This window comes from Microcebus murinus, chromosome 10 (assembly GCF_040939455.1).
Source record: "Microcebus murinus isolate Inina chromosome 10, M.murinus_Inina_mat1.0, whole genome shotgun sequence".
In the NCBI taxonomy this organism is placed as follows: domain Eukaryota; kingdom Metazoa; phylum Chordata; class Mammalia; order Primates; family Cheirogaleidae; genus Microcebus; species Microcebus murinus.
In genome coordinates this window covers 80,305,882-80,317,951 of record NC_134113.1, presented here as the reverse complement: position 1 = coordinate 80,317,951, position 12,070 = coordinate 80,305,882, and the positions used below count along the sequence as shown (strand labels likewise).

The 12,070-nt window shown below is 34.9% G+C and overlaps 1 protein-coding gene across 13 annotated transcripts in view; it reads right to left on the bottom strand.

The window, feature by feature from the left end:
* The window catches only part of SOX5 (SRY-box transcription factor 5), a 1,016,716-nt gene that overhangs the window by 63,047 nt on the left and 941,599 nt on the right, over nucleotides 1-12,070 (bottom strand). For all 13 annotated transcript variants that reach the window (XM_076007578.1, XM_076007575.1, XM_076007577.1 and 10 more), the window contains one exon: nucleotides 11,352-11,498. In XM_076007578.1, the coding sequence (XP_075863693.1) occupies nucleotides 11,352-11,498 (147 nt within the window). The remainder of the gene's footprint in view (nucleotides 1-11,351; nucleotides 11,499-12,070) is intronic.

Here is a 12,070-nt window from a genome sequence, read left to right as displayed (position 1 = left end):
CACTCGAGTGTCTGAGCACTCCTCTTGGTGGCGTGAGGTTGGGCTTAAACTCTAGGCTGCTACTACCTTGGTTGGCACCTACCTGTAAGTGCCACTTGTGGGCCTGGAGACTGACCTAGCCCATTGCAGCCCAGCCAACATCAACGTATAACACTTGGGACCCAGAGAATCATTACACCTTTGAGACTAACATGCCCATGCCACAGTGGCTGCCCAGAAATCCGAGAATCTGCCCACCTGCCTTGTCCACTGCTGGTACCTTGGATGTTGGTACATCCAACATCCAAGAAAGCCATCTCCAGGCTCAAGAATCTACCGGTAACCACCAACACAGATCCCAGTGAACACTTCCCTGGGGCACAGAGATAGAAAATCTTAGCCCACTGCTGCCACCACTTGGGTCTGAAGCCTGGTTTACCTGGCATCTCAGTCCCCAGGACAGCTATACCACAAATAACTGTGCCCTAAACCATGAAGAAATCACAGATACCATTAACACTGTTTACAGCCAAAGAATCATCCAAAGACTACACTGCTGCATATACCCAGAATCAAAGCCAAAGTACCCTATCTAACCAACACCACAGATACATCTTCAGGAAAAAGTCCTCCCCTATGCAAGTAAATCCCAAAATGCAAAGAAATGACTGTTATACCAGATGTGCAGATATCAATGTAGGCACACAGGAAACATGAAAAGTCAAGAAAAATTGACATCTCCAAAGGAATATAATAATTTTCCAGCAGTAGATCTTAATCTAAAAGAAAGTTTTGACATCCCAGATAAGGAATTCAAAATATTGATTTTAAAGAAGCTCACTGACATACAAGAGAATTCTGAAATCAATACAAAAAATAAATCAGAAAAACAATTCCAAATATAAATGATAGATTTACCAAAGACATAGATATTTTACAAAAAAGAACCAAATAGAAATTCTGGAACAGAAGAATTCAGTGAAGGAAATGCAAAATACATTTGAAAGCTTCAACAATAGATTAGATTAGGAGGAGGAAAGAATCTCAGAACTCGAAAACAGGTCTTTTGAAATAATCAGTGAGACAAAATAAAGAAAAAGAATGAGCAACACCTTTGTGAAATTTGGAAAAATGTAAAGCAACCAAATTTCTGAATTATCAGTATCCCCAAGAGCAAAGAAACAAAGGATCAGAAAACCTATTTAATGAAATATATTATACCAAGGATCAAGAATGGTTCAACATATGCAAAATAAATGGGATATATCACATTAATAGAAAAAGGACAAAAACCATAGGCTCATCTCAATAGATGCAGAAAAAACATTTGATAAAATTCAACACCCCTTCATAATAAAAACTCTCAATAAACTAGGCATAGAAAGAATATACATCTCAAAATAATAAAGGCCATGCACACCATACAAAGCCACAGCTAACATCACATTGGATGGGGAAAAGTTGAAAACCTTTCCTCTAAGAACTCAAACATGACAAGGATGCCACTTTCATCACTCCTGTTAGTCTTTATACTGGAGGTCCTAACCAGCCCAGTCCGGCAAGAAAAAGAAATAAAAGGAGTCCAAACTAGAAAAAAGGAAATCAATTTGTCTGTCTTGCTGATGATATAGTTTTATACCTAGAAAAACCTAAACATTCCACAAAAAAACTTTAGATCTGATAAATGAATCCAGCAAAATATCAGATTACAAAATCAATGTACAAAAATCAGTAATAATTCTATAGACCAATAATGATCTAACCAAGAACCAAATCAAGAAGGCAATCCCATTTCCCAAAAATAAATAAATAAAATAACTATAAATAAATTTAACCAAGGAGGTGAAAAATTTTTAAAGCTAAACCGTTAAACATTGATAAAATAAATGGAAGATGACACAAATGGAAAAACATCCCATGCTCATGGATTAGAAGAATTAATATCATTAAAATGACCATACTGCCAAAGCAATTACAGATTCAATGCAGTCATTCACAAAATACCAACATTATTCTTCACAGAATTAGAGAAAACAATCCTAAAATTCATATGGAACCAGAAAAGAGGCTGAATAGCTAAAGCAATCCTGAGCAAAAAGAACAAAGCTGGAGGCATCACATCACCCGACTTCAAAATACATTACAAAGCTATAGTGACCAAAAAAGCATGGTATTGGGTATGAAAATAGACACATACATGAATGGAACAGAATAGAGAATCCAGAAGTAAAGTCATATTAACAGTTATATATTTGACAAAGCAGACAAGAATGTACATTGCAGGAAGGACATGCTCTTCAATAGTGTTGGGAAAATTGGATAGCCACATGCAGAGAATGAAACTGGACCCTGTCTCTCACCATACACAAAAACCAACTCAAAATGGATTAAAAATTTAAAATTAAAACCCAAAACTATACAAATAGTAGAAGAAAATCTAGGGAAAACTTTGTTGGACTACAAAGAATTTATTTCTAAGATCTCAAAAGCACAAGCAAAAAACCCAAAAATAGACAAATGGGATTTAATCAAACTAAAGAGCTTTTGCATAGCAAAAGAAATAATCAACAGAGTGAAGAGAAAAACTGTTGAATGGGAGAAAATATCTGCAAACTATTCGTCCAACAGGAAACTAATATCCAAGGAACTCAATTTAATAGGAAAAAAAAAAACCCAAATAATCCCATCAAAAAGTAGGCAAAGAACATGAACAGATATTTTTCAAAAGAAAATACATAAATGGTCAACATGTGTATGAAAAAATGCTCAGCATCACTAGTCATCAGAGAAATGCAAGTTAAAACTGCTATGGGATATCATCTTACCCTAATCATAATGGCTACTATTAAAAAGATACACAAAAAAATAACAGATGCTCTCAACAATGGAGAGAAATGGGAACTCTTATTCACTGTTGGCAGGGATATAAACTACAAAGGTCACTATAGAAAATGGTATGGAGAGTTCTCAAAAACCTAAAAATAGAAATACTATTCAATCCCACAAGCCTGCTACTGGGTACCTACCCAAAGAAAAATAAATCAACATATCAAAGGGATATATACACACTGTATGTTTATTGTAGCACTACCCACAATAGCCAAGATATGAAATCAACCTGTGTCCATCAACAAATGAATGGATAAGGAAAATGCGGTATATATACAATGAAACACTATTTAGCTATAAATAAAAATGAAATCATGCCATTTTCAGCAACATATATGGAACTGGAAATCATCATCTTTCTTTTTTTTTTTTTGAAACAGAGTCTCACTCTATTGCCTGGGCTAGAGTGCCATGTCAGCCTAGCTCACAGCAACCTCAAACTCCTGGGCTCAGGAGATCCTCCTGCCTCAGCCTCCTGAGTAGCTGGGACAACAAGCATGTGCCACCATGCCTGGCTAATGTTTTCTATATATTTTTATTTGGCCAATTAATTTCTTTCTATTTTTAGAAGAGACGGGGTCTCACTCTTGCTCAGGCTGGTTTCGAACTCCTGTCTTTGAGTGATTCGTGCGCCTTGGCCTCCCAGAGTGCTAGGATTACAGGCGTGAGACACCATGCCCCGCCTGGAAATCATCATCTTAAGTGAAATAAGCCAGGCACAAACAAATATTGCTTGTTCTCCCTTAGATGGGAAAGCTAAAAAATCTGAACACAGGGAGGTAGAGAGTGAAAAAAATACCTAACAGAGACTGTGAAAGGTGAGTAGGGAGATGTGGGAGAATGAAGAGAAGTGGGTTAAAGGGTACAAACATAGATAGAAGGAATAAATTCGATGTTTGATAGTACAGTAGGATGACTATATACTTAACAAAAATGTACTGCACTCAGGTGATGGACACCCTGAATATCCTGACTTGATTACCATACATGATATACATGTGACAATATTGCTCATAAACCCCATGCATTTGCACAAATATAAAAGATTAAAAAAAAACATAAAGCAAACAACAACAACAAAACAAACAGTTCCAGTACAGGTGAGGGCCAAAGTGATAAAAAGGAGTCAATTATCAACAGCTCCAATGAGGCACTGATCAATAATTTAGCACAGAAAGTAGATTCCAACTGTTTTGAAGTTCTAGGAAGCCAAAATTAGAAAAGATTCCCCAAAAGGAAGGATAGCTACAGAAATGCACTTCTGTTTTCTCAGTCTCTGACATAATAATGACTTAGCATTTTTAGCTATCATGTGCACTGAGGTTATAGTACTAGATATTTCCTGTTTAGGGACATCCTTTTATACTGTTCTTTTTATTCTTCCGTAAATGATTTAGATTTTAACGGCCTGACTTTTGGATTAAAATGCTTCAAACATACAGCTCTTTAGACAGTGGATCTACTTTGGCTTGAACCTATTTTAGAGGACAACTTTCACTTAAAAAATATGATTCTGTGTATCTTCCTGTGTCTGTACATGTTCAAAATCCTCTTCTTTCCCAGTAGTCTGCATCATTAAGAAGCTGTGACATGGCTCATCATGTTCTGTGTGTGACACAGGTTACTGTCAAAACAAAATCAGTATACTAGGAAACACAGCCCAGGCCAATAGAATTCGAATGACATTATCAAATCCCTCTGTACATTATGCTTTTCTTTTTAATGCTGAGATTATAACTAGTCTATCTCTTTGCTTTATAATTTTTACTGTTTTTATGATACAAATGTGACCAACTCCCCACTTTCTGAGTCATAAGAATATATCACCTAATGATCTGTTTGGACATTTAATACCACGGAGTTCAAAAAAGCCTCTGTTTAAGTCCCTAGCTGTTTGAGATTCCCATCCACTGACTACAGATGCAAAGGAAAGGAGGAGGCTCATCACAGGGGTTCTGTTGATAACACTTCATTTAACATATTTCTGTTTAGCAACATGGGACCACAAAAAGAAAACTATTTTATTTAAAATGACAGGGCAACTATGTTATATCCACTGTAAATATGTCCCACCCAGGAAGTGATGATAATGATAATGGGCCACATTTACAGTTTAACTCTATGGGGTGATTCTTCTTAAATGAATTCACCTCTTGAGTATGACACATCCAAATCACATCTCAAAGGCTAACAAAATAGTTATTTCACAGATACTGAAATACAGGGGAGAAAAGGGTGTTCAATAGCATTTCAACAAAGCGCAAAGCAGCCATGGCATTAGGGATATTCTAGCATTTAACTGACATGCCAGACAGTTTTAAAGCATAAGAATAGAAAATGGCCAATTTGAATGTGATTATAATTAGCTGAGGCTAACATCCCTTTCTGTTCTGAAGTTGTAGGAGAAATGGAATCTACAAAAGTACCAGGCCCAATAGTTTCAGGATGGATCAGTGATTTTAATTGGATGACATATAGAGATAAATGGCAGCTCCTCTTTTATTAATACCATTGCAGCACTGTGGATTATTAGAGATACTACATTTAGAGTTCTAGCCCTGTGGAGTAATGATTATTTGAGATCTTGACCTAAAAAGCTCTAAGAATAAGTAAAATAGTAGTATTCTAGGGACTTTAACATATTGGAAATTACACCTCTAGAAACTACTACTTCTGAAAATGTTTCATGGTCAGTTGAAATCTGAAAAATATTAAACCAGGTTATAGTTACTTTGAACAGTGCTCTTTTGAACTGTTCACTACAGAAATATTCTGATGGAGGCCTGAGCATTTCCTAGTCCACTTCAAACTTACAAACTCTTTGATGTCTTGTGCTTTATCTTTAAATGATGTTTTCTTATAATATTAAAACTGTTTTTACAGTTTTTGATGGTAGTGGTTAGATTTAGTTGTGGTTATACCATGTGCACTTTTGTAATTCTGCCTTTCCACCAGTTGGCATTATAAAATGCTGTCTCAAATTATCAAAAATGCCTTCATTTCTCAAATCTCCTGTTACTAATCCTCAAGATGAATCCTGATTATCCTCTGATTTCTCATACTCCCAGCATATTGCTAAGTAATCTTCTGTGTGTGTGTATAGCAGTATTTGTGACTCATGGTATTAAACTACAAAATTCTACCCTGCAGACCAGTGTGTATTGATATAATGTTTACTTGATAGCACAAAACTATATGATTGGCACCATTACAGCAAAAAATAGGTGCCTTAATAGGAGTCATCGGCACTGCTGATATTACTAACACAAACGCATGGCTACCAAGTCAGAAAAGATCTTCATTACTGTGTCTTTGAAAGAGAATCAGATAACAATAAAGTTCCAGTTCTTGCCTCTTGAATCTGAAGCAGTATTTATAAGGATATTGCAGCTGAAAGAATGTGATTGTGTCTGGTCAGCTGGTTAGGGCCATTTGTGGCTTCTCGGAGAAACAGTTCTTTTCCTTGTCATAACTCCCAGGTGCTACTGCTGAGCAAATGGGAACATCACTGCCAGAAGTATTCGAAAAGAACAAAAAATTAATTCGGACAATCTGTGTGCTCTTGCCATTGATACAGACACAACTGTGACTAGGGGTATGACTAGGGTCGTAGCAAGGTTAAAAGAAAAGCAACCAGGAATTTTCTCTTGTCATCAGCTTTTCAAACTAACTATTCTTGGTTACTACAAGCAATATATAAGTCTCCGTCAAACACCAAGAGACATTTACAAGTTGCCCTTGGAATTTTCCCAAGAGGCGGCTACTTTTGCAACAGCAGAATACTTAAAATGGGAAGTTCAGATGTTTAGCACACCTACGACATATGAAGACTTCTTGATAACATGGAATTGTAAACCTATTTATAAATAGCAATTGTGTGAGTTGTGTGTGAAACTGAATCCAAATACTCTTTCTCTCAAGGTAATTGTTTTAAGCTTGACATTGATTCTACTATACTTTAAAGAAATAATGTATTTTAGAACACAAGTGTATCAAAAGACCAATTACTGACGCAAAGCAAAGGCTATCTAGGTTCTTAAAAGGCTGCAACAAAATATGCAGAATATCATTTAAAGAAAGCAATATGGGTGCAAAAATGAAAGCCAATGAATACACTGTATTTAGTTCATCCTGTGGCAGAAGGCTAAAGTATAAACAAATAAATTAAGACATGTGTTAAGGCATATAAGCAGATTCAAAGTAATATTGTATATGAGATTCAAACACCGATATTGCTTGATAATACCTTAATTAAATAATTTGAGAAGGTAGAATTATTTTTAAAATTTCCATTAAATGGGCTCTCTTGTGCACAAAGGTTCAAGATTTCATACTTTTACTCAGAGTTATTTACCAGCATTTACTCATAAATTCAGCTGTGAGGACATACATAAGCTATGAGAATATTTTCTGAGGAGCTAAATATATTTGTCTTTGTTGGTCAATGAAAAAAATATTTCTGGAGTAGGATCCAGAGGGCAAAAAATAAAATAATTGCTAAAGAGACAAATGTACATGTATTTTGAAACATTTTATTGTAACGGCTGAGAAAAATTTAAAAACCTACTGATGGTCTTAATTCTCTATCATCTAGTCTTTGGCAAAATAGACCACAGGGGCAAGGGAAATACGCATATACACACACTCCTCCTCCCACACACACATTTATACATTTATATTCATATTTGGTTTGTGACTAATAAAACGAAGGGATTTAAAAAAAAAAAAAGAAAAATTAACCAATGACAGTAAGTCAGGCATTAATGCAAACAGTCCACAAACAGTGAGTTCAAGGACCTATAACTCAATAAGAAACACTATCCATGATCTTGAATGCAGATTTTGAATAGACAAGATTTCGTGTTTTCACATTTACAGAATACAATTCCTGCTTGCAGTTTTTAGAGGTTCACTGTGAGTCCTCTAAAGGTTTCTTTATCGTTTAATATTATAAATAATTATGTTCCTAGGCAGTAGTTCAAAGCTCAGTACAGCACTCGTACAACACCCCAGGCAGGTCAGGTGACCTTTCTCCAATTCTCCTCTCTCTGGTGCTGAGGACAGACAAAGTGATATGTCTGTCATACGCCATTACCATTAGAACAGAATCTTGTTCTTTTATTACAACTGAACTCCGCCAGATTTCTCAGCAGGAATGCTAAGTGAAATCAATGTCTTGGATTTCCAGGCTGAGCTTGGAGGTCACAGCCACTCTATCATTTCTCAGCATTATCCTTTCTCTCGCGCGCACACACTCCCCAAGCCTCCAACTGGCACACAGCAGATTGAAAACAGCATGCATCAGAGGACTCATGCTGTACAATTTTACAGTCTTTTGGAGCCCCCTCCCTTTGATTCCCCCCTTCCATTTTTTTTGCAAATTACAAATAAGTTTTGTTTGTGTCCTTCTCTAGAGTTGTGAGTCAAAAGCAAAGGCACACCCAGGAAAAAGGGCAGGCAATAAAATTCAGAACATGGTTGGCTTTTGATGGTTGTCAATAAGATCATATTTACATCATCACCTGCATGTGACTTATGATTCAATTGTTCCAAACAGCAAACACACACTTTTAACTTAAGCCATCAATTTGTTTTATGCTAGGTAGATATGTAGATAATACAACAAAGCCCTTTAATAAAATAATTCTATTTTATAGTAAGACAGACATGAAAATTTGCCAATAAAGCACACAGAAAATACCCCCCAAGACACTAATAATTGATTGCTTAAAAACATAAATATGATAATAAATGATAGCTATTACACATGAATAAAACAGCCTGGTGAAATCAAAGTGTTTATTATACAATGTATAAATGTCAATTCCAGGCTATGAGAAAGTAAATTCATGTATTGTAATGGGTCCTCTTTATTTACTATTGGTTGTATTTTTTTTTTTTTTTTGGCCCTGTTCTTCGTTAAAATGACAACAGTAATACTTATTGGTGTGGCTATTTTTAACCCACACATTTTACTGTTGAGGTAAAATACAAGCACATTTAAGAAACCTTTTCTGACAATAAAAGAGGTTATAGACAATATGCTAGAGGACACTGAGCAAAGAAAGGAAATATTTTTATTAAATTGTTGTTGGTACTTAAAAAGAGGCACTTTATTCTTGGTTAAACTTTTTATGTATTTTACAATAATTGCACATGTAAAGAAATACAACATCTACCTTTTAGAAAATTTTTATATGATAGAAAATGAAGGCTATTTTTCAAAAAGTAATTGAACTTCAAAGATGAACTTTGAAATATATTTTAAATTATGTATAATAATGTCTACAGAAATGCAACCTACTTTTTCACTTACTCTTAAATAAACAAAGATATACAAAGCCATGGGATGTAGGAGAATTCCAACTTTACTGAAATAATCAGTCTCTTCTGCATTATCAGAATATATAGCTTATATATATAATATATTATCAGAAACATACCAGAAACATATGGCTCTTAAAGTAGTTTCCTAATCTTGGGAAAGCAAACTTTCAGTCACTTTGGCATTTGCCATGGTTACCTAAGAAAGTATCACTGTAGCAACTTCTGAATAAATATTTAAATGAACAAATGAATGAGTGGACAAACTAACAGACATAAATGGATGAGGCTGATTGACATCAAAAGCTTCATGATTACTTGTATTCATGTAAGTGATTTGGTGAGAAGATATTAATGATAAAAAGTTATTTCAGGGGTAAGAAAAAAATCTATATGTCTTTTAAAAGTGAACTACATAACCTAAAATCATAAATGAAATATCCTAATGTAAAGCATCATTATGAAACAGCATGTGAAATCACATCAATAAATCAAGGAAAAAAAAACAGAGAATAATAACTCACCAAAGTAGCTGTGTGTGACAATCACTATATGGCTACAGCTATTTATCTTACTCAGAGTTAGCCTGTGCATGTAATACATTAAGAGTGCTGGTCCACAGAGGAGCCAAAATATCACTGCTTTAAAATTAAATTTTATTTAACAAATGTTATTATAACCAAGTTTTAAAAACTTACATGCTGCTGTGATTATAAAGAAAAGCAGACTAGGCATTAGACATACATTAAGCACAGAACATGCAAGGTCCATTAAACAGCTGAAATAGATCTTAAAAGTGGCCTATGTATACTCCCTAATGCCACTGTAGTGTGCACAGTGTTTTTCCATATATATTTGCACATATGCTGGTGAATCATGATCCAAGGTCCTTGTCCAGGTTATTTCTCTCTTAATAATATGGAAAAGGACTAGTACATTCTAGAACAAAGGAGGCTGAAGTGCTCTCTCCCAGCTGACTGATCGATGTCTTCTTCCTGATTCACTCTTTGGAGTAATATAGCAACAGTGAAAGACTTCCTGGTAGAGACATCAGGGTACTAGAGAAGGATTTTTTAAAATTCTAAAATTTTCTCTTTCAATACTTCCTAATCCTTTTCTCTGTGTATTTAAGTATTGTGAATCATACTGTTAACCTGTTAGCCTGCTTCAACATAACATTAATTAGATGGAGAATGGAAGCAATTTTCTAGGTAAATCAGCAAAAAAAAAAAAAAGTTATTTTGGCACTAAATTAACTGTGTTAGTTTTCTACTCAAAATTTTCTAATACACTTAAAATATTTGTGGTTATTTCCCTGATTAACCTCAGGGAATACCACTTTATGGTAACTCTTTTTATTTCTTTCATAGAAAACTTACTGTATTTATACAATATCATCTAACTAAGATCTTAACAAATACAAAAATACCTTAGATCATTTTTCCTGATTCTCTCCTTTTAGGTCAAGAAACATACATTATTTTAATCTCCCCTGATCCTTTTCCCTGTGTTCTCAGGAAATGTTTCTTTAGCTCCAAAAACAAAACTCTTTCTAAATAGTCTTACTTGTAATACCATTATCCTCAGTTTTTTACATGATAATTTCATTGGGTTGGTGATATATCTAAATTTATATCTATACTGTGTCATATTATAACAGTTATTAAAATTTTAAAAAACACTTTATATATGTCCTAATCCTACTCATATTTTAAAGTTTATTTCAGTTGTCCCTTCTTTGGCAAACCCTTGCCTGGATCTCTTCCTCTTAATATAACCCCTGATGTACTTTATCTGTAACTCTTTATAAAATTTATTATTTTGTCCCATGGGATATGGCTAATTGGCTATTTTTATAAATACTACTTTATAAGACTGTAAGCTCCTTGGGTACAGTATTCCTATCTGATAAATATTTTTATCACTCACATTTCCTACTATAGCTATCAATACATATTTATTAAATAAATGAATAAATGAATGACTAAAGGTATGCTGGTAAATTTACATTCATACCTATTTGCCCTTTATAGACTCCTACCTTCTTGTATACCCAGAGATTAGGCTGGTTGCTGGCATATAATGGGCATTCAATAAATACCACTGAATGAAAAATAAAAATCTAAGTGGCAGGACAGGTAGCTACTTCAAAAGAGTACCTTGCTTTTGGGTGGTGGGCTGTTTGTGCTCTTGTCTGTATGAATGCTGGTAGGAGATACAGCAGCACCAAGGTTGCCTTGGGGTATGCCTGGGAGCTTCCCTCCTGGAGATACCTGCATTGCAGCTAGCTGGGCAGCATATAACTGCTACAGAAGAAAAAGAGAGAGAGAGAGAGAAATACTATGAATAATAAAATAAACACACTTTTCAGAAAGTATCGATATTCAGAGACGGTATTTGTCCTATGGGTGCTTTTGTTTAGTGCCCTGGAATATTTAAAGGAAGAAGCTGCCACCTCAACTTTCTCGACTTCCTTCTCGCAGGACAAATGACAGAAACCGCCTATAAAGGGTCTCAGCTTTAGTACGTCCTGGGACTCAAAGCAAATAACAGTCATCCATATTTATCTTTTCCAATGTCTACAGAGGGTAATTATATTATATTTGGTCAAGAGCCCTTTTTGCTCTACTTTAAATTTACACAGTGTGTTACACAAAGTACAGCTTCATATACATAGTAATTTTCTGACTACACATACTGGTTCAAGTCTTGTCTACCTTTTTCTCTTTGACTTGTTGAAATGGGCACCTATGACAATTTTTCTGAGTATCACTTGTGTGGAAATACAGAAAAAGGCACTGATAGGGAATGGAAGGAAGGTATTTGAAGAAGATTATCTGGTCAGTCTACCTACACTGATAAGAACTAACTGGATGCT